At 43.1% G+C, this 23,775-nt stretch overlaps 1 protein-coding gene across 2 annotated transcripts in view; it reads left to right on the forward strand.

Annotated features, from left to right (window-relative positions):
• TGFBR2 (transforming growth factor beta receptor 2) overlaps nt 1–23,775 on the forward strand; it is a 94,712-nt gene that overhangs the window by 41,871 nt on the left and 29,066 nt on the right. For both annotated transcript variants that reach the window (XM_044920614.1, XM_021678929.2), the window contains one exon: nt 4,190–4,380. In XM_044920614.1, coding sequence (XP_044776549.1) covers nt 4,190–4,380 — 191 coding nt within the window. The remainder of the gene's footprint in view (nt 1–4,189; nt 4,381–23,775) is intronic.

Below are 23,775 nucleotides of genomic sequence, written 5' to 3' on the forward strand. Positions count from 1 at the left end.
CCTCCATATTCCCTCCATATTCTCTCTCTCCCCCTCCCTCCCTCCCTGTCCCTCTCCCTCTCCTTCCCCCCACCTTAACACACACACACACACACACACACACACACACACATACATGGTGCTCACAAATCCTTTGATTCCTTCATAGTTACACATTGGGAGTATGAGCAAGAGATAAAAGGAAAATAGAGATTAAAAGAGCCCCCCTTTTATAAAAATGTATAAATTCATCAATGAAATATTACATTTATAGACTTATTCTGATGTTTTGAATTTATCAGCCAATTTTTTTTTTTAAGTAACCTATGTGTCTCCTGGCCAGTTGGCAAATGAGAATATAAACCCAAATATCTCCCCGCTCCTCGTTGGGGGAATAAGTCTTTTGACTACATATAGTTAGACTTGATGATGGATCTGGAAACTTGCAAATTTCCATACATACTGCAGATGAACTAGTTTGGCAAGCACTAAAAGAATGTTAACAGCAGAGAGCTGTCGTGATACCTTGTTGTACCTGCCAACTTCATTCAGGTCCAGTTCTGAGCAATGCCTTTGCAAAAGGGATTTTGACAAAGATCGTGTCCAGAGGCAAAGGGGCCAGTATGATTGCGGGCTTAGGAAGTTGGCGATGTGAGGAAAGGCTGATGGAATCAGACACAGCAAGTCCAGTAGAGAGAAGACATGGATGAGTTCTGTTGAGAGATACTGGACGGTCTCTCAAGTGGAAAATATAAGAAACTTGTTCTGTGTAATCCTGAAGGGCAGAAAGAGGATCCATAAAATTTACCAGGGGACAGACTTCAGTATAAGTTTAAACATTTTCACAAACGTGGTTTCCCAACAGCAAAACAGGCTTCCTCCTCTGAGGAGTCAAAGTTCAGGAGATGCTGGGGGACCACCCATCAAGTCTAGTGCAGGAAAGACTGAGACACCAGATTGGGTGACCTCAGCGCTTCCTTCTTTGCTTCTGTTCTCTGCTGATCATCTTCACTTGTATATGCACTGTGGCAGGAGAGCTTACTTCTGCTACCCCAAAAAGGCTCATCTAATAAAGACGTTTTTTCTTGACCCACCGTACAAACCCCAGCGATTGAATGGGAATCAAGTCTCTCTAGGACTCCAGTCTCTGGAATGAAGCATTATGTTACTCGCTGTCTCAGGAAATGTGAGCATGTAGGGAAGAGGAAACCTCCCTGTCTCCTCACTGTTCCCACCGTAAAGAGTTGATGCAGTGAATGTTGTTTTTACCTGTCTCGGCAGAGACAAATACTCCTGTGGAGTGGAATGTCAGGAAGGAGAAAGGGAAGTGAGAGGTGCTCTGGTACACCTCGCTGATCCCCCTCAGCACTGAGGCACTCCCCCCTCAACAACTGGCAGCACTAGCTGCCGAAGGATCACCCCAAGTCCCTCCAGGGGACTACCCCCACCCCCACCCCCACGGACTGGAGCTTCTTCCCTCATTTGGCTCCTCCTCAAGTTTGCTCCTCTCCATAGGCAGCCAGCATCCCATGACTGGTTGATGCCAGTGTCCAAAATGCCTGGCCACTTGGCCTCCTTCGGGATGGCTCTGACCGGCCATCTTAGCTTCACGGCTTCCAAGGGATCAGTGAGTCGGTTGCTGCGATCTGCATCGTGGCTCCACCCCCACTGTGTGCTGGGTGCTGCTTCCCTTACTGGTGCCTCTCCAAAAACTCTCTGCACAGAAATCTCACAGCCTTAAGGTCTGTTTCCAGGGAACCCAAACTAACAGCCAGATGTGGAAACTGAAATGCTCTACCCTGGTAATACATTGCAGTGCCTTTATGAGTCTTAGCTTTCTTTTCATTCATTCGCTGATTTGTTTGTTCATTTAACTGATGGCAGTTATGCACCCATACATGTCAAACGTGTAAGTTCTTTCCAAGGATAAAAATCTTGTGGAACCAAAATTAATTTTATTATCGTGGTTCTTTTGTGAGTGGATAGTGACAGACCTCTTCAATGGCTCAGGGCAAATGTTTCAGGACAAAGGATAAGTCTGTATTTGGTTCATTGTATTTTCCCTTCTTATGCTCAACTGTATCCAAAGATATTTTGCAAAGTCAGCTCTGCCTGCCAGGGAGCACTATTAGAGGAGTGAGTGGAGAAAGAAGTTAAGGACTTTCCCCAGGCTCAAGTATTCTAACTGAATTTCCTCTCTGCAATTTTAGTCCTCTAAGCTGTAAGGGTGTGGAAGGCAAGAGGCTCTGGAAGAGCTGCCCAATAGTTATAGAGTAGCTTTACATCAGGACTCAGTTCCTTCTTCATTCCATTCCTTGGCCTCTAGAAGCTTCCCAAGGAAGAGACATCATGCTTTTACCTGGGGGCACCGAAGACTCAGCGTGCCTTCATTTTGTTACCCAGACCAGAAAACAACCCTTGTTGGGCGTGTGCGTGTGCGCGCACACGCGCACACGCACACACACACACCACTGTGGGGACAGGGAGGAAGGTGCTCTTGTTTCATGGCTGCCATTTTTGCCAAGACTTCCCAGGAAGGGAAGGGGTTAAGGATAAATGGATTTTTAAACATACATAGTTTGTTGTGTGATCACGCCTTCCCTGCTAGCCACGCTAGAATAAGAATTCCAACTGTGGCGCTTCCTTTACCAGTAGAGACCTGCTTAGCAAGGGCTTGCTCCTTTTGTGCCCACTTGAGTGTTAGTTCCAGAACCAGAACCCTTGAACTCCTTCACAAGGGCACGCATGGCTCTGCTGGAGTCAGCTCTGGGTTGCATGGAACTCAGCCACATTGACTCCATTCGTGGTTGGACTGTTCCATCTGCGCCCTCACTTCTGCTCTTCTTATCCCGTTGTTGACATATCATCCTTTCGTGTCCCTAGTGGTGGTGCCATCAAAATTACTCTTTCACTGTGGATATGGCCCTGCCTGTTTTCCAGGCGAAGGCTGTATTTTCGCTGCTTCTTGCCTCCAACCTGCCTGCCATTTTGTTTGCTGCAAGCAGTGAGCTTGTGGGGGGTGGGGGGAGAGCAGCTGGTGAGTGTGAACAGGCATGCAGGCACATATGGACCCTCAACTAACGGCACTCAGAATCCTTCCCAGGGAAGATTATGTTCGCAAAACTGACCACCATTCAGGCCAGATTAGCCCTTCCCTAGACTCCCCCTCCAGATGGAGAGAGGACTATTCAAGACAACAGGTATTTTGCATCTGAAATGGTCAGAGATGGGAGGAAAGAGGTCAGCCCAACCTTGGTGTTGGAAAGAACCATCCAAGATGGCACGTTTGTGAGAGAAGCAGATTGAAAGAGGCAGAGAATGATACACTTTTCCAAGGATGCCAGAGTTTTATTTTGGCTTTTGCAATTATAATAGTGGGCATTAATCATGTCATTTTTAAATGTACTGTACACATAGAGCCCACTGAGCACTTTCTAGGGCCTCAGTAAAATGCCACGGGAGAGCTTCTTGGAGCCCTTAGCTGGGTTAGGCTTCAGACACGTGAAGTGAAGGGATGCTACATGTAGACGTAATTGGTTCATGACAGTGTAAAATATTTCACCAAACTATAAATGAAGAACACCTTGCAGTTCTTTCCCATGTGTTTTCATTTTTTCCCCTTCCGTTCCTTTCTGTGAGGCGGGGAAACTGCCAATGCTTCATCTAGGAAGTGTGTTCCGTGCCTTCAGCACAGCCTGCTGCCGACATGGGATACGCCCTCACACGGAGCCCTCTGGGGCCCAGCAAACAGACTCGGGGAACGGCCACAGCATTCCCAGGAATGCTCTTGGAGCACAGTTGATCTAGATGTGACCCTGTTCCTGTGAGATAACACCGGGGATGCGGTGTGAGCCTGGCAGGGTGTTCAGGATGGAAGGTTTAACCCTGAGGACCTCGCAGTCTTCGGTTTACCATGCCTTCCTCTCTCTTGGTTTAATTAAGACCTAAAGCGTAAGGTTCTCCAGCTGGACAGCCCCCAGGGAAAGCCTTCATGTTTACACTCAAAACGCAATGGAAAAAGCGAAATGAGTAGAAAAATCACAGGAGACTAGAGGACAATCTGTTAACGTGGGAGAACAGGAACCAGCTGCCATTGTTCAAAAAGCTTTGGGAAGGAAATATGGTCCAGATTGCTTTTCTGTCCAGGGGGCCATATTCATCCATTCTCTTTTTTCTCTTCTCTCCCCTGCCATGAACTTCTGGACCCTAGGAGAAAGAATGATGAGAACATAACACTAGAGACGCTTTGCCATGACCCCAAGGACACCTACCATGGAATCGTTCTCGAAGATGCTACTTCTCCAAAGTGTATTATGAAGGAAAAAAAGGTGTTGGGCGAGACTTTCTTTATGTGTTCCTGTAGCTCCGACGAGTGCAATGACTATATCATCTTTTCCGAAGGTGAGTTTTCTTCCCTCGAGGGTCAGGAACCCAGCTTCCTCTGTGTCCATCTCTGTGTCCCTGGTCCGAGGTCTCAGACTCCATCTTCTGGGACTGGAGAGGGAGCTTACACTCTGTGGATTAGGAACCCAGTCACCAGGCGGGACGAGGTGCTTCAGGAGTGATAGGGTTCATTCTGGCCCATAGCCAATCTGGCTTATAGGACCCACGTTATTATTTGCCTTCAACCGACAGTGGTGGTTCTTCACGCAGTCCCTAGAGTGGCAGCAGCAGCATCACCTGAGAAATTTCCAGCAATGCAGAATCTGGGGCCCCACCCCAGCCTGTGGAAGTAGAAACTCTGGGTGCGGGCCCCGCCGTCTGTGTTTGAGCAAGCCCTCCAGGGGATTCTGATGCTGCTCAAATTTGAGAAATGCCGGTCTGGAGATTGGAGGAGGCTGTTGGATACTGGAGGGAGACTTATTTGGAATGAACTCAGGTGGTTTTGTGTACATGTTCTTAGGATTTGTCTGAAGAGTACTTGTTAATACTCCCATCTGAGAGAAGAACTGAAATTCAGAGGGCAAGTAACGAGCCAGGGTTTACCCATGGAGGCAGTGAAAGGCGAGGTTAGATGCTAGCCTCCATCTTTGAAGTTCAGGATTCGCTCAGCTTGAAAGGAGGGCACACACTGCTCCTTCAGTTTAAAACATTATTCAGTGATTTTCAACTACAAAATAGTGTATGTTCCTTACCAAAAATTCAAACAGTCCAACATGTAAATATTTTTAAATGGAAGTACATGAGCCTCATCCCCTCACTCCTGACCCAACAGATAATCAGTGTGGATAGTTTGTTGGATGCATACTTCTCTCTATTATTCATTTATATTATCCCTACTTACCTCCTCTCTTTCCCTATTTCCTCCCTTTCTCCCTTCTTCCCTTCTTCAATCCATGTATCCATCCATCCATCCATCCATCTATCCAGTCATCTGCCCATCCATCTATCCATCTATCCGTCCATCTGTCTGTCCATCTGTCCATCCATCCACCTCTCAGTGCAAATAGTTGATTATACAGTAAATATTATTTGATAATATTTTTTCACCCAACCACTTTTACTCCTCCTTTTAAACAAGACAATACATATGGGTATACTACATGCCTCTTAATTATTGTCTAGAAATTCCATAATATGGATTATCTTCTATGACTGATTTAACCATTCCCCTGTTGGTAGATTATTAAGGTGTCTCCATTTTTCCTACATTGAATATCTTTGTAAAAGTGTCTTATACATTTGTGCTAATATTTCTGCAAAATAAGACTTGAATTTCATTTCTAGAAATGAAATTTTGGATCAGAAGTTATACACATTTTAAATCTGGATAACCACTACTAAACTATTCTCCTCCCCACAAAGATACCTGAGTATACAGATTTCCATGTCCCTTCTTTGACACTGGATATCATAAGCCTTTTAATTTTGCCAGTCTGATAGTGAAAATAATATTCTCTTGGTTTTAGGAATGTAAATTCAGAGTGGGGAAAGATTATTTTAGCCCAAAAATAGGTCTGATTCAATAAAAGATTTGTTTAGAACATAAGCTCTGGGCTTAACACACTATCCCTGCTACTATGTATATCCCAACTATGGAAAATGATGTCTCATGCTTTGTGTTTGGTGCCCGCCCCCACTGCTGACCCACCTTTTTCTCTCTTTGTGTCCTTCACCTACTGCCATTTCCCTGCTCTTCTTGTCCAACCCCTTACCAATGCTAACTTCTCAGTATCCAAAGTCAGACATGTTCGTCTTGTCAGCACAACACTTTCTAAAATCACTCATCCTATATACTCCATTTCTTGCATTTTTCTTATGTAATTCGAGTTAGGAGGGAAGATGTAACTATATTAAATCACGCTAAAGCATGGTAACACCTGATATCCTGACTTAACTGTTAACTTTCCCCAAGTAGTTCACCTTTTCAAAGAACTCCAGTTTAAGCCAAAGGAATTAATCTCTAATAGCAGAATATCCAAACAAGTTTATTACCATCCATGAAACTTTTCTCTCCTTTTGCGTACTGGCTTATCCACAATGGAAGAGGTTATTTTGTCTAAAGGGACAAAAGTTAATAAATGGCCTGTAAGTTGGAGATAGATATATAGATATATAGATATAGATATAGATATATACAATTACTATAAGCTCTTAAGATATGCATGACTTCAGTTTTCAGTGTATTTCAACTCAGGTGATAATCATGGGCCCATGTCTATATTTTCCCTCTTATTCATTATCAGACTGTTTCTTTCCCTATGAGGCGGGATAATCAGCATAAAGGCCGTTTCTCATTGTACAGCTCAGGAAATCCAGCGCAGGTGATGCCTCGGTTGCGGGATGACTTCAGGGTCTCCTAAAATGCTCCAATGTTTGCTTTTTAGACATCTCCCTTTTCTGCAGTGGGATAATTCCCCCACCTAAAACACCCCATTTGGGGACCCACTTCCCCTCTCATTGCCACCATCTGTCCCTTACACTGAGGAATGAAATCTCTTGAAACAATTTTTATTTCTCCACTGTGAGTCAAATACAAACACTCTAAAGTGTTTCATGCTGTATTTTTATTAGTACAGTACTCTGTTCTTGTTGCCAGATTTCTGATCTGCAAGCACAGCGAATGATAATTACTTACGTCTTCCATTTTTCTTAAAAATTTGAGGGAAAGGGCGCCTGGGTGGCATTAAGCATCCATTAAGTGTCCGACTCTTGATTTCGGCTCAAGTCATGATCTCAGGGTCGTGGGATGGAGCCCCGCCTTGGGCTCCGTGCTCAGTGGGGGAGTCTGCTTGAGATTCTCTCTCTTCCTCCCCCTCTGCCCCTACCTCCCATGATTTCAATCTCTCTCTAAAATAAGTAATTTAAAAAAAAAATTAAGGGAAAAAGATGAGCCACAAGATTTTCTTTTTAAATGCACATCTTTATTTTCAGTGCTATTATTCGTGATAGCTGACATTCAGAGAGAATGGATCCTCTCTCTTGCCAAAAGGTGTTGTGTAGAATTCCGGGGCGTTAGGGTCTGCCCCCTGGACTCACCCAGACCTCAGATTCCAGCTAGAAGAGCGGCTATTTGTGTTAGTCCTTATTGATGGCCTAGTGACAACTTTTCGTTAGAGGAGACCTGCCAGGCTCCAAGCCGGAGCATAGCATGCGGGAAGAGGGACCCCGGAGCCAACAGCTGCTCTCTTTACTTGCAGATGACATATCCACTTTGCAAAGACATTCTGTGGTTATTGATCTCCCACTGAACCTTTAAGAATCAAACAAAACCACTCAGTTTTATTCATTCCATCAACGGTTTCCAAGGGCAGTAAAGACCCTTCATTTGCGGAGCCCTGAGCAAGATGACTTTTGCTGTTTTGGGAAAGAGAGAAATAGTGTCGTGTAACTGGTCAAGAATGAGAGCCCGAGATGGCTTTCCCTGCACTAAAGGCCTGACCTGCTACTTTGCCACCTTGGGCCAGTTACCCGGTGTCTCCATGCTTCCGTCCTCTCGTGTGTGAAATGGAAATGGGCGGGGGGGGGGGGGCGGTGAGGGTGTCGTGACATTGTCAGGATTGAATAGATGGATGCATGCAGAGCATTTGCATCCGTGCCCAGTCCAGCGTGAGGAGTCGCCGTTGGCTGCTAGTATTCTGTGGGCTCTTTGTACAGGGTCTGGGACTTTTGCGTGAGCCGTGGACAGGACCATGCGGCGCTGAGGTCGTATAGCTGAGTTTCGACCCTGGCGTGCCAGCAGAGCATTCAGACCCTGCCGGGTATCTGTGCCTCATCCTCCACACGCCTTCACAGAGGTGAGGGGAGAATGTCGAGTCTAGGATTTCTAATCACAGCTAACCACATCCCTGACCTCACCGGATGATATGTCAAATGAGGCACCTTGTTCCTGTTTTGACTCAGAATCACAGCAAGAGGCAGCTAAATAAAACTGGAAAGACTCACAAGTGCCTCTCAGATCAGTGATGAGGGCAATCACGCTGTCCTTGCTAAAGAGATTCACTCTTTTTTTCAGCAGAAACCTTGCTTCGGGCCCCGCGCCCTTCTCACTGAATGGCCGTGCCACTGTCGACCCCCTAGGGCTGATAGTGGGACCTATGGCCCCCGGGGTTGGCCGTGGGGGGTAAAGAAGGTGATGCTGGGAGAGCCCGGCTCAGTAGCCAGCACACAGTAGGTGCCTTCTGTCTTACTCCTTCCTCCCTGGGGAAGGGGAACACTGCCGAGGAGCACAAGTCTTCTGAATGCTGAAAACCTTTCATACCCAAAGTCTTGGCTCACCAGCCGTGGTGGCCTTACCAGGGAGCTTGTAAGATGTACGCAGCCTCCTGGACCTATCGCGCCATCATCTGCCCTGTAACAATGTCCTTGGTGATTTCTTTGCGCATCGAAGGGTGAAAAGCACTGGTGTGAACTCACCCAGCTAGGCATGGAACCAGGGATGGGTCTTGTTAAGTTCATGCTGGTGACTTGCCGAGCTAATCAGCCCAAGAGGAACACATTTGGTCTAAAATCTGGTCATTTAGAAATGAGCTGAAGATCCTGTACTCAGTCCATTCACGTATCGCGTAGCAGAACTCCCCAGTGAAATGTGGGTGACTTTCAACAGTGATAGTAAAGGTCATTCTTTTATATACCCCACAGACTTTACGCTAGCAGATGCATGTAGATATCAAGCACCTTTTAGGTAACATTTCTTTGGCCTCCATGATAATATTTATGTTAATTTGTCTGTGGGATTGTCCCCTAAATTTCCCAAAGCAAGAAGACATTTAGGGATGCTTTTAAGATGTTTTTCTGAATTAGGTCTACTGAGGAGCTGTTTGGTAGCCCTGGGCAGCCCTGGCCAAGTAATAGAGTAACATTAAAAAGAGTTTGCCTGGGGCGCCTGGGTGGCTTATTCGGTTAAGCAGCTGCCTTCGGCTCAGGTCATGATCCCAGGGTCCTGGGATCGAGCCCCTCATCGGGCTCCCTGCCCAGCAGAGAGCCTGCTTCTCCCTTTCCCTCTGCCTGCCGCTCTGCCTACTGCTCTGCCTACTTGTGCTATCTCTCTGTCAAATAAATAAATTTTAAAAAATATTAAAAAAAAAAAAAGAGTTTGCCTGAATCAGTTTGTTCCTTAGTTGTTTGTTCTGATCATCTGCTGGAGCTGGGTACGTGGAAAGCAAGAAGGTAACTTATAGGAGCTTCCAGCCCCCAATGACTGGACCCCTGGCCATTCCACCTTTCCCCCTGACTTGGAGCTGAACTGCTCATTCCAGAAATCGAGAGGCACCATGGCTCTGCAGGAAAGGGAATTAGCATTAAACTCAAGTCCTGAACTTTGAAAAGTCTGGTTTCAAGGCAGAGACCCAGCCCCTTCCTCAACTGAAGAGCCAGCAAGCTGACACCTTGTCCAAGGCCCAGGCTCTGGAAATTCATAGAATAATTAGAACATCAACAGGGATGATCACTGCCCTTGGTTGAGAATCTATGATAGATTGGTCACCTGTACTAACCACTTGCAGATATGTTGTCTTGTGTCCTGGAGTTATATATATTTAAGATTCATTCATTTATTTTAGAGAGGGGGAAGGGACAGAGGGAGAGAGAGAGAGAGAAAGAATCCCAAGCAAACAAGCCCCCCCACGCAGGGCCTGATCCTGCGACCCTGAGATCATGACCTGAGCTGAAATCAAGAGTCGGACACTTAACCGACTGAGCCACCCAGGCACCTCTAGAAATCTATTATTTTTCTGACATCATGTTTTAGCATTTTTTTTCAGCTTTATTGAGGTATAATAGGCAAATACAATTGTAAGATATTTAAAGTATACACATACGGGGGCGTCTGGGTGGCTCAGTCGGTTAAGCGTCTGCCTTTGGCTCGGGTCGTGATCCCAGGGTCCTGGGATCGAGCCCCGCATCGGGCTCCCTGCTCAGCGGGGAGTCTGCTTCTCCCTCTCCAGCTCCCCCTGCTTGTGCTCTCTTTCTCTCTCTGTCAAGTAAATAAATAAAATCTTTTTTAAAAAGTATACACATACATTATGAAGGGATTCCTGTCATCTAGGTAATAACATCCATCACCTCACATATTTATTTGTGTGTGTGAGAACATTTAAATTCTACTCTTTTAGCAAATTTCAATTATACAAGACCATTATCAACTATACTCACTGTGTTTTACATTAGATCTTCTAACCTTATTCACCTTATAGCTGAAAGTTCGTACCCTTTTATCAACCTCTCTCTGTTTCTCCCACCCTCCAGCCTCTGCCAACTACTTTTCTACTTTCTATGAGTTTGACTTTTTTTTTTTAAGAGTCCACATGTAAGTGGTACCATGCACTATTTGTCTTTCTGTGTCTGGCTTGTTTTACTTAGCCTAATGCCCTCAAGGTCCATCCATGTTGTTGTGAATGGCAGAATTCCCTTCTTTCCTATAGCTGAGTAATACTCCAGTGTGTGTGTGTGCGTGTGTGTGTGTGTGTGTGTGTGTGTGTACTCCATATCTTTTTTATCCAGTCACCCATTAATGGACACTTAGGTTGTTTCTATATCTCAGCCATTGTGGATAATGCGGCAGTGAATATGGGAGTGCAGATAGATCTTCGAGATCCTGTTTTCATTTCCTTTGGTTATTTACTCTGAAGTGGGATTGCTGGATCATATGGTATTTCTATTTTTAATTTTTTGAGGAGCCTCCATACTGATTTCCATGGCGGCTGCACCGATGTACATTCCCACCAAGGGTGCAAAAAAGTTTCCTTTTCTCTACTTCCTTGCCAACACTTGTTATTTCCTGACTTTTTGGACTCATAATTTTTTATGCTGAAGTGAGTCCCATGAAATAAGCTCATCTACACTTTTCATTTTACTTATAAAGAAATGGGTCTCCAGAGAGTGACATGAGTTTCCCAAGATCTCACAGTTGGTTCTTCACCTTTTGCCCACAGAGAACCAGAGAATCTTGTGTCGTCTTCAGGGAATGCCCTTACCCTTCCACAGTCAGGTCGGGTGGGGGGCTGTATGCTTTTCATGAGGCTTACACCCATGGCGGTTTGCACCCCTCGCCTCAGAGGCTGCCTGTTCTGTGGGCACAGGACTGGTCGCTGAAGTACAGACTCACCGTTCAGCAAATCCTTGGCAAGACGTGCAACCTCAGGCTGACATTCTTCACGGGCTTGTGAGAAATGATGTTTATAACGTAAAGGAAGGCCAGCAGGATGCTCATCTTTTGAGAAGCTCATGGTTCCCCCCCAGTAAGATGATCTGAGTGCAAATCCCCACTAAGCCACTTATAAACTCACCCTGAGTGAACCACTTCACCTCTGTTTTCCCCTCTGAAAAACAGGGATAGAAATCGTGCTTCTTTGGACAGGATTCTTGTGAGGATAAGTGACCTTATTCATGTAGGGGACTTAGAAGTAGTACCTGGCCCAGAGCAAGTCTTCAATAAACTTTGGCTGTAAATAGTTACTCTTGCTCCCCTAGATTCAAATGTCTTAACATTGGATTTAGCCAGATGAGCAAGGAGCTTTAAGAAGTGAAATCAGGGGGAAATGTTCACTGTGAGGAATGCTGTTGGGGAAACGCTTGCATTGAATTTTTCTATCCGCGAGGAAGCCAGGAGAAATTTCTCTCAGCTGTCCCCCTTAGAAAGAGTGTTTCCCTCAGGGGGTCCTGTTCGTTTCTGACCTTAAGGACACTTTGAAGCATATAGAGTAGAGGTCAGCAAACTTCTTTGCTAAAGGACCCGTTAGTAAATATTTTTTTGGTTTTGCAGGCCCTAGAGCCTCTCCCTGTCCCAGCTACTCAGCTCTGCTGTGGAAGCAGCCAGAGACGGCGTATAAACAATTGGATGCAGCTGTGTTCCAATAACACTTCATTTACAAAAACAGACTTCAACCCGTGACGTAGATCATGTTTTTTGTACATCCCCCTTCGGTACCGACTAAGTCATGCTTCCAGCAAGTACGTGGCTCCTGACAACACCACTGCTTGCCTTGTATTCCACATTTATCTTCTTGTTATCTTCATTCCACCCCCCCACACCTTTTATTTTCTTGTCTTCCTTCCCTACTATATCTATCTATAGGTTACATGAGAATTTTTTTTGTTAAACAGGATGGAACTATCAGTAAATAACATCAATTATATGTAGTCAACTTAGACACGAGGACTCTAGCAACCACTTCTGACTCCAAGTTCAACCCATGTGGTTAAACAGAGAAACAGACCTTCTGAAGTCAGCTGCCACCCAGCGTGCGTTCATTGCCGACGTCCCAGCTACGTGCAGACTTTTGCAGTTAGCGTGCCCTTAAACCTGAGAGGCTGAGTGGAGAGGAGACAAGGGCTCCCAGTAGCCACAGAGTTTCATTCCTTCCTCTCTCATTGTAGAATTTCTTTTAAATGAAAACAGCCTCTCTGGTTTGTAGGCCTAACTCTGGCAGGAAGACAAATGATTTTTTTTTTACAGTATCAGACACGCGGTTTCCTGTCTATGTTTAACTTGCTAGCAGAACATCTCAGCCAGCTGGTTCCCCCTGGACCTATCGTGACCTGAATCACGTGGCCTCACGCCATCCCGCAAACCCACTCTGTGTATTGATCACATGCCTTGCCGCGCTGTATTGACTCGTATTGGTTTCTGAGTCAGAGACAAACTAGGAGCGTGGCCCACTCTCTCTTCAATCCCACTTTGTGTTGGTTCTGTCCCAGCATCTCGGAGCTGGCTTCTTGGGGAAACTCTTAGCTCTTGCGTGGAAGAAATGCGAAGAATAAGTGGTGCTTTGGCAGCTGTGGGACTTCTGGGTGCGCTGCCTTTGAACTGTGCAGTTGCTACTCAAAATAGCTGGCTCGCCGTTTTTGTTTTAGGAGAAACAAACCAGATTGACCTTCCGGTCGAAATGCAGAAGACAAAAGTAAGCGTGGAAATATGGTTGCGAAGAGTTGTTAGAAGAGGAAGAAAATTATGGATGGAAGTCCCTGGTTTCATTCCTGGGAAGAGAAATCAGTTATTTGAGGTGATGACTCAGGCCTGAAGGGGCCTTGGGTTGTGAATGGGCTAGGTTACAAAGCATGTTCTGAATCTGTGAATACAACCCGTGTCTGGCCAAGGAAATAATAAAGATCGTACGTGCCGGAGGGCATCGTGACTCAGTCGAGTGAAGCTTAGAATGTATTTGTAGCGTCTCCAGGCAAAGCAACTCGCTTCTGTAGATTTTTTTTTTCCTAAGCAGCACAGTAAACAAAGATGCTCTGAGGCTACATGTGGTTGCCTGTTGTGACTATTTCCACGCTGGAACCTCATTTTGATGTGAATCATGGCAGAGTGGAATCCAGTAAGGACACTATCTGTCTCGAATCCCAGCCACTGGATATGAGTGACCAGTTAAACAGTTGGCCTGATAAGGTGGTATGTCTGCAGTCTCTCCTCACCCCCGTGACCACCTCATGTTCCACAAACAGCACGCGGATGAGTGATGGCAAAAGGGTCCACGGAGACCCTTTTGCTACTTTACAAGTGTCCCAGTGTCCCACCAGTGGAAAAACACCAGCGAGCTGGCTAACCACCATGAAATTGACTTTCATTTTCACTCACACTAAACCCACCAGTTGGACATCTGGCTGACATGCTTTTGTAAAACGTTTTCTGATCCTGAAATCACTCCTGCACGGTGCTAATTATGCAGAATATCAAATTTACCAGCCGTCATTATACAGTCATTAAGAAGGAACCATTTTGTTGATCTTTGGCTTTAGAGAACAGCATGAAAACCAGTAAGTGGATGTACAGGAAGGCCACTTTGACTTAATGTAAAGAATAAATTTTGAAATATCCCGGTGTTTAGACCTTATCCTCGTAGATCTACAGCTAGATCTCTTGGGATTAGATTATGGAATGATTTACAGAGGAGTGGGGTCTCTCTGTTGTAACATTTCATCATTTCAAGGACATAATTCATATTTTTACTTTGAAAAAATATACCTCGTGTTCCCTCATTAGGATATAGCTGGTTCCAGTGTCAAGAACAGTCGATCCTAAATATAGGCATTAAAATTCCTTCCATTCCTTCCTTGTTCAGGTCCCATCCTATTCCGAATACCTATTTTTCCCATCCAGCTGAAGTCATGGTTCTCTGCCTTGGCTGCACTTTGGGAACAACTGAGAATCTTTAAAAACTACTCATTAACTGGGTCTTAGCCCTGCAGTTTCAGACTTAATTGGTCTGAGGCCTGGTATCAGGATTTAAAAAAAAAAACTCCCCAAGATATTCTAATATGCAGCCAATGTTGGGAACCAGTGACCTCAAGACAGTTTGTTCTGCCAAATATTTTTATATTTTTCATCATGTTCCTCACACAACCTGGAAAAGGATGGTAACAATTAGAGAATGACAACCACCACAGGATGTAGCTGAAATTCAGCCTTCTAGATTAGAGGAGAAGAACAACCAAAAAAAATTTACCTGTACCACATCCCTGAGGAATAATAGGATCCTTTAATACAGGATGATACTGTGCTTTTCATAGCTTATAATAGTTGCTTCCGAACAAGGCCAAGTGCCTCCTCACTGGGTGGAGGCATCCGTGGTTTTAGAACTGATGAAATTTTACATTCAGAGCAGGTCTGTGTTAAACCTCAAAGTGTGACTGGAAGGTTAGATGGCAAATTTGGAGTGTCACTGCTCTAGCAAAGACAAGTGAGGGGAGGCAGTATGCATAATCGCAGGAGGTGAAGATCCTCAGGAGGATCTGCGACAAGCTATGGTTCACGTGGAAGGTCAGAGGAGAAGTAAGGATGTGTTTCAAGTGGCCAAAGGGAGATCGATAGTGGGAATAATTAACATGCTTTTCTAAAGTGGGCTGGTCTCCCTGTTGGAGAAGATATTGAAATACCTTACTATATCTCTGCTTTCAGGTTTTATGAGAGCATGAAGGGCCCCTAGATGGAATAAGAAGATGTCATCCAGATAGGCAGCCCTAAAAAGAATAGAAGAATGAGGGCAGGTGGGGGAGCCTAACATAACCCAAGTTAAGTGGTCAGGCTGCAGCTCTGTTGGTGGAGAAATAGGCATTCGTAAGACATGTGATCATTTCTTGGGCAAAGTCTGGCATGATTTTGGCTCTCTATTATGTTGGTTGCCCTCCGAAAGCTACAGCAACAAAAGTAGCAAGAATCTATATCCCAAGGAGGAACATGAATGATGATAAGCACAATGGAAGGAATGCCTACTACAGCAGAAACAGAATCAGGGTTTTAATTGCCTGGAATGACCAGTGATATGAAACTTAATGGATTCATGGAAAGTCAGGCCTATAGGTCTAGGCGATCGATTGCAGAACAGTAGCTCATCCAAAGCTGGCTTGGCATCTATTCATGTGATAAAGACCCTGGGGTTTACAAGTGAGTTAAGGTCATTTTGAATTGAGGGTGATTTGGCAGAGAGTATCAAAACAAAACAACAGAACCAACTGACCAACCAATAATAGTCTTCAAGTGCACTCATCGGAAGGGCCGGCGAGAGTCCCAATGTAATCTTTGCTACACAGATTACATTCCAAGTATGGTGGCTGGGTCTGGCGAAACATGGAGAATCTGGAATACCAAGAATGATTTCAGAGAATAGATCACTTTACACTTAGAAAAGGGGCCTGGCATTTAGTGGGTGCCTGCTATAAGCTGGGCAGGCCAACTTTAGAGTCTGATATATAAGTCTTTTGAAGAGCGATCAAAGGAAACAGAGATGTGCAACCTGAAAAATAAGTGATTTAGGGAAACAGATGAAATGCTTACCAAGTGTTTAAGAGCTGTCACCAATCCCACAGAAGAAGAAGCCATTTTGTTGTCTTTTGCTTTAGAGAACAGCATGAAAACCAGTAAGTAGACGAGCAGGAGGCCACATTTGATTTAATATAAAGAGTAAATTTGTAAATATCCCAGTGTTTGGACTTTATCCTAATAGATCTATAGCTAGATCTATTGGGGTTAGATTATGGGATGATTTAAAGAGAAGTGTGGTCCCTCTGTTGTAACATTTCAGCCAGAGTTTTGATCTCCGGAATATTCCAGAAGAGGTTGTCATACCAGACTGGATTACTTGCAAGGTACTTTTGTTGGGGAGAAAGGTAGGAAGGAAATAATGTAAGGTAGACAATGGAATGGGGTGCAAAGGTTAGGGAATGGCTTAGTTTTGACATATGTGTAATTGGAATAAAGCAATCACAAGGACAGGAGGAAAGACATGGTCCATTATTTTGGAAAAAATTATCCTCAAAGTCTGTCCAGAATGTCAAACAGTCCTGTCAGTATTCTGGAAGCTAAATTCAATCCTGTATGCCCAGTGAGCTCACTGTCCTTCTGTTGTTTAATTAAGATGATTTCTTGTTTTTTGCCTGAATTTAGTTGTTTGCTTTTTGTTGAGACGATGGATGAGGAGTCCGATCTCGTTTCGCACTCCTGCTGCGGTTGATTTCGTAAATTCTAATGGACCATTTTCTCACCGGCTAGCACGGAATACAATTCTACGAGGGCTTTGCAGACAGGTCCCCAATGAATTTTCTATGCGAGAGGGAATCCTCTTTATGGCAGAGGACCAAGGAACTTGGCCCATGTTTGCTAAAGCCCCACTTCTCAAATTCGACTGTGTAAATGAAGCAACTAGAGAACTTTGTAAAATGCAGATTCTGATTCAAGAATTTAGGACAGGGCTGAGATTCTGCATTTCAAATAAGTACCCTGCTGAGCTTATTAGTCTGGGGAACACATTTTGTTTTTGTTTGTTTGTTTGTTTTTTACTTTTTTATTTGAGTATAGTTGATACACAGTGCTACATTAGTTTTGGGTGTACAACTGGGGAACACTCTTTGAGCAGCAGAGTGCCAGGAGATTCTTTCTGTATCATGCCACCAACATTTTTACAAGACCGGTGCTCTAACCACTGAGCTATGGGGACTTCTCGCCACCAGAATTTTTTAAAATGCAGAAAATGTTGATAAGATATTAGAACTCCTGAGTCAGGAAGTGTGAGTGTGTGTGTGTAAAATATGGTGGCTTGGTGTGTGTGTACGTGTGTGAGATGGGGCAAGAACAGGAGAAAACTGATAAGGATATGGGATATAACAGAATCAAGAGAGAAAATTTGTTGGGCTTCTTATGAAAGCCTTTATCTCACTGTCTGGGGGTCCCAGCATACAGCCATGGCTCTGCAATACTTGCTTTGCATGTTGAATGAACATACGTGAAACATATTCAGTGAATGTATATGAGATATCAGTATCTCTGGTTCACTTTCGTCATTTTCTTTATTGTAACTGGGTCCAGCTTCATTAGGCTTCATTCAACTGAGTGATGTCCTGGGGAGGACGACGTCCAAAACCAAAAAGCACATGCCTCCATTTTCCCAGGATAGCCAGACGACCTCCTGACTTCCCTAAATGAGCCTTCTACCATAGAGTTGCTATTTCACTTCAAACTCTTAAAGTCTATGCTGTCTTAAACTTATTTCCGACAAGGTGCTATTGCTTCACTTTTTCAAGAAAGAGAATCTTGCAGCTCAGATAGTCACGGGGAAAATGGATTCTCTAAAAGCAGTATTATCATTGGACGTGATATAAAAGAGGCCAACAAGACTGCAATCAAACCACATACCTGGTGACGTTTTAATGCTTCTTCACCAGATCAGGATTTTTTTTTTTTCTGGTTGGAAATCTGTGAAATACGTTATTATTAAGAATTATTTTTTGTTAGGGTTTATCACAAAATAATACAAACATTTCTTGAGTGTTTTCTACCTTAGAGAGCTTGACAAATATTTAAGAGCTTGACAAATACCTCTTGCAAGCCTTATAAGAACCCCAGTGCGGTTGGTCCCGGGTTGTCTTCATTATGCAGATGAGGAAGGAGAAAGAAACAAAGCTAGATCTAAAAATTGGATTCCAAAGTTTTTATTAAAAAAACAAGTTATACTGCTTCTAAATATACAGAACGGTATCTGTGAATTTTTTTATCTCAGGATCTCCTTTGTTTTTGGAGCTTCCTATTGCCTGATAAAATGTTACTAGTTTGAATCTAGAGCTAGTTTTTTTGTTGTTGTTAATTTCGTTGCAAATTGCCAAGAAAGTCAGCTTTTCCATGTGCATTGAAAAAGTCATGAAACTGGATCTCAGCTCAATGTGGTGTTTAGAAATACTGCAGTTGGGAGGTAAAGTAGCACAAAGATATTAGTACATGACTTAGTCCTAGAAGAATCAGGAGAACTCCTCTTCCAAGAGGAGCAGGGACTTCAGGGTTTTAAATGTAGTGGCTGCTCAGAATATACTAAATGGTTTAAGGAATGTAAAGGGACCTTAAATCCCAGGCAGCAAACAAAACAGCGTGGCAAAGAAAGATGACTCTGGGTTATAGTGGGAGACTTGGGATAAAAATCCTCAAGTAAGCTGTTTCAACGAAACGTACTTAGTGTTGGTCTGTTTGGAAATAATAGTTTCTTGACTAGATATAAGAGTACTTTTAACAACGTGAACTTCTTGTCCTTCCCGATACCTATATCATCGTTCACAAATATATTATTTCATCAGAAAAGAGGCCACATGTCAGTGCATCTGGTTATATAGCTGATGAGCTAGCCCAGCCGGGGACATCTGGAGACCAAGAGTCACTGAGACCAGGTGTAAAAGACTAAGCTAGAGGAAGCTGTAGAGTTAGAAAATTCTTTATATCGTAATGCAGTGTCTTCCGTTTCGTTTCACTATACCGTTTAGGCCTCCAATTCATATTCAGCAGAGATAGCTATGGTTGGCATCCTGTTCCTGTTTTTAAAAGAAGTGCACCTAGGGGTACCTAGGTGGCTCACTCAGTTAAACTTCTGACTCTTGGTTTCGGGTCAGGTCATGATGTTAGGGTCATGAGATCAAGCCCCGCGTTGGGCTCTGGGCTTGGTGTGGAGTCTGCTTAAGATTCTCTCTCTGCCTCGGGCGCGTGGGTGGCTCAGTTGGTTAAACCACTGCCTTCGGCTCAGGTCATGGTCCTGGAGTCCCGGGATCGAGTCCCGCATCGGGCTCCCTGCTCGGCAGGGAGCCTGCTTCTCCCTCTGACCCTCCCCCCTCTCATGTGCTCTCTCTCTCTCTCTCATTCTCTCTGTCTCAAATAAATAAAATCTTTAAAAAAAAAAAATTCTCTCTCTGCCTCTACACCTCCCCCTGCTCTCTCTCCCTCTCTCTCTCAAATAAATAAATAAATCTTTTTTTAAAAAAAGAAATGCATCTAACATTTCCCCTTAAAATAAGCTTTGTTGAAGATCATTGGTATATATTTATTATCAAGGTGTTTAACGTCATCATGTACTTTCTCTGTGTCCACTGAATTGATCTCATATAGTTTTTCTCCTTTAATTTATTAATGTGGTAAATGATAGTGGGTTGTTTTGTTTGTTTTTAGTGCTAAGAGATGCTTTCCTGGTAACCTGGTCCTGCTGTCTTATCTTTGTTTTATGTTGTCTAACGGATTTGGCTTACTATTTATTTAGAATTATTTTTTTAAATCACGGTACATGAATGAGATTGTTTAGTAATGTTCTTTTCTCATACTCTTCTTGTCTGCTTTTGGTTGTACTTATTTTCATAGAATGAATTGAGCCATGGTATATTTTTTTCTATTCTCTGAAAGAGTTTGTGTAAAATTGAAATGACCTCTTCCTTGCAAGTTTGGTGGCTCTCAGCTTCATCCGGGACTGGCATGTGTTTGGGGTTTTCGGGGGGAACACTGTTGCTCAAGTGTTTTGGGTTATTTTTTTCCCCCACTTTCTATTTAAAAAAATTTTAAACTTGTAGAAAAGTTGAAAGGATTGTGCAGGGTGAGCTTGTATACTCTTTCCCTTTCTCGGTATTTACCCTGTGTTAACATTTTACTACACCCTCGTTTCTCTCTGTGTGCCAGCATGTGTGTGCGTGTGCACGTGCGTCTATGTATATTATGGTCAATATTAAATTTCCCCCAAGCTCTGGGGTTACTATTGTTTAAATTCAGCATCCAGTCAAGGACTGCCCATTGCATGTGGTTGTTTTACCTCACCTGTGTGTTTCTTGTTTTTCATGACATTGACTTGGAACAGGCCAGCTCATGTATTCTGGATTTGTCTGATGGTTCCTGCTTAATGAGATTCTTTTTGCTTATTGAGATATAATTGACGTATGACATTATGTTAGTTTCAGGTGTACAGCATAACAATTCATTGTATGTATATATTGCAAAGTGATCACCGCAATAAATCTAGTTAACATCTGTCACCACACATAGTTACAAACATTTTTTTTTTCTTGTGATGAGAACCTTAAGATTTACTCTCGTAACAATTTTCAAAGATGCAGTACTGGATTTTTAGAGTCACTAGGTTGTACATTATATCCTCCAGACGTATTTTATAACCGGAAGTTTGTACCTTTCGACCACCTTCATGCATTTCTCCTACCTCTTCACCCCCACCTCTGGCAACCACCAGTCTGTTCTGTGAATCTGTGAGTTTAGTTTTGTTTTTGTTTTCTTAGATTCCACATATAACTTAGATGATAAAGTGTTAGTCTTTCTCTGTGTGACTTATTTCACCTAACATAATGAACTCAAGGTCCATCCATGTTGTCATAAATGGCAGGATGTTCTTCTTTTTCTGGCTTAATAGTATCCTATTGTGTGTGTATTTATATATTTATATATATACGTTATATTTTCTTTATCCATTCATCCATCGATAGGTACTTAGGTTGTTTCCATGTCTTGGCTATTGTAAATAATGCTACAGTGAACATGGGGGTGCATCTGTGTCTTTGGGAATAGTGATTTCATTTCCTTCAGATTGATTAGATTTAGACTAAACGTTTTTGTAAGGATTCTACCGGTGTTTTTGTTGTAGGAAGATTTGGGGTGGGGGGTTGACAGTTCTGCAAAAATCAAATTCTGAGATGTGTATTCAGACATGTTAATACCAAAGACACTAATTTGACAGTAAAAGGCTAAAAAAGAGAGAGAGAAAGAGAAAGAGAAATAAGAAATTAAGAAAATGTTTAATTACTCATTCAATTTCTTTAATATTTATGAGATTATTCAAGTTTCACAGTTTTTCTTGGGTCAGCTTTGGTAAGTTACACATATATATTTTTGGGACTTTGACCATTGTTGTCTAAGTTTTTAAATGTGTTAGCAAAATTTGTCATGATCCTTTGAATCTCTGCTGTATCTGTAATGAAGCCCCCCCCCTGTGTCTTTGCTTTATTGCCTTAACAATCTCACAGAGGTTTATGTATTGTATTAGTCAGTACGCACGACCAATTTGGGGTATTGTTGGCCCTCCCTTGTGTCTTTGTTTCCTATTTCGCCGATTTCAGCTTCTATATTTACTCTCTCTTTCCTTCTATTTTTCTTTGGCTCTCTAGTCTTGTCCTCTTTCCAGGGCTCTTGTCCTCTTTTGTCCTCTTTTCTATGTTGAACCCTGTGCTGGCTGAAGGTCCCGATAGCCACCATAAGCATCCCTCTTCAGTGAAACTCCACCCCTCCATCTGCATCACTACCTACCACACAAGTCTCCTCTGCTTTGACCTCAGCTCACTTCATGTACATTTTCCCAGTTTCCATTTCCAGGGCATGGGAATAAATAATACATATCTAGCAGTGTGGCTATAAGATTTCAAAATAATCCATGCAAAACACAGTGTTTGGCATGAAGTAGGTGCTCAGTAAATGACTGCTGTGCTTTTTAACATTATAATGAACAGAATGACTTGAGACAGGAAGTTCTCCATCCCCCACCCCGAGCCTATCTCTCTTTAGCCCTGGTTCCTTCTTTGGATCTCAGCCAGATGCATATATATCCTGTTGCTTTAGATGGTATTGGCCTGTGAAAGTTTAGTGGTTAGACTGTCACTATCATCTTCAAGAATCTCTGGGTTGTCATGTGGTGTTCATTAGTATACCCACGCACTAAAGCGTGCAGGAACCAATCATCCCTATCCCTTTCTATTGCTTGGATAAATGAATACCTTGATAAATTTGTGCCCCAAACTCCTTCATTAAGTGGAGGAATTGCCAAAACTACTTCAGATACTAAAAATAGGAGCCCATCTCTCAAATTCACTTATGGTGATTTGGCTTTTATCAAGACACATTAACTGACCCACCAGTGGCTTTTTTACTATGTTGGCCTTCATTTATTGTCTTTTTTACTGTGTGATTTTTTTTTTTTGAAACTGTGAATTATAGAGGTTCAGTTTGAAATTCACTTTAGCAACCAGTGTTGGATTTGGGCATAAGAAAGGACTTGGAAGAGGCTGGGAGCAACCTGTTTTCATGATCATTTGCGTGTGTGTGTGTGTGTGTGTGTGTGTGTGTTACTAGGCAACTTGTTTACTTTTAAATCACTCCAAAGGAATGTATACCATGAAATTTCCCCTTGAGGCTTTCTGCCAGTTTGTATTTTTTTATGGCATACTAACATTTATCTTTGACATTTGTCTTTAAAAAATATTTATTTATCAAGGCTCTGACATTTGCAAATGGTTCCTTATTTGCAACTAGGTCTGGCCTCTGTATGTGGGGCACATTTGGTTGGAGATTTTCAGAATTACTAAATAGACTTCGGAGTTCATCACTAGGGAGACAGCTTGGTGGCGTGGAAAGAACAGAGGCTTTGGGGTCACTCAAACTTGGGGGAAACCGGCTCCACTATTTGCCCTTGAGTTATTTATCATAACTCTTGATTTCTCTTTCTTCCTTCCTCTCTCCTTCCCTCCCTGCTTCCCTTCTTTCTTCTTTCCTTCCACATTTCAAGAACATTTCTTGTAGCATCAGTCGTACCTCGAAAGGACCAATAGTAGTCCTTATATATTCAGACAAGGAACTTAATTTCTTAACCCCTAAGATGGGATGAATACTTGAAGGGGTGTTCTGAATATCAAATGAGATTACATATTTGAAATTTCTGGCACATAGTAGGTGCTCCAAAATAAAGTTAGTTTTGTCTCCCCTTTCCTTTTCCTCCAAGAGCATCCAAAATAGTATACTTAGCCCAGGAGCAAGGCATGGCCTCCATAATTATTCTTCTGATTTCTCTCTTTTGAAAAAAAAAAAAAAAACCTCTTTTCATTCCAAAATAAAATACAAATACAGAAAAGCACATAAAACAAATGTCCTGCTTAGTGAATGTTAACATTCTTGTAACCCCTGCCCAAGCCCAAAAAATATAACTTTGTCGGATGTCCCGGAAATTCTTGCATGTTCCTCAACTCAATCACAAAGCCCTCCTTCCCTCCAAAGTTACCACTATTCTTCTTTTATAATTATCACTTCCTGTGTTTCCTTAAATGGCTTTATCATCCAAGTTTGCATCT

The sequence above is a fragment of the Neomonachus schauinslandi genome, chromosome 1, assembly GCF_002201575.2.
Source record: "Neomonachus schauinslandi chromosome 1, ASM220157v2, whole genome shotgun sequence".
Lineage (NCBI taxonomy): Eukaryota > Metazoa > Chordata > Mammalia > Carnivora > Phocidae > Neomonachus > Neomonachus schauinslandi.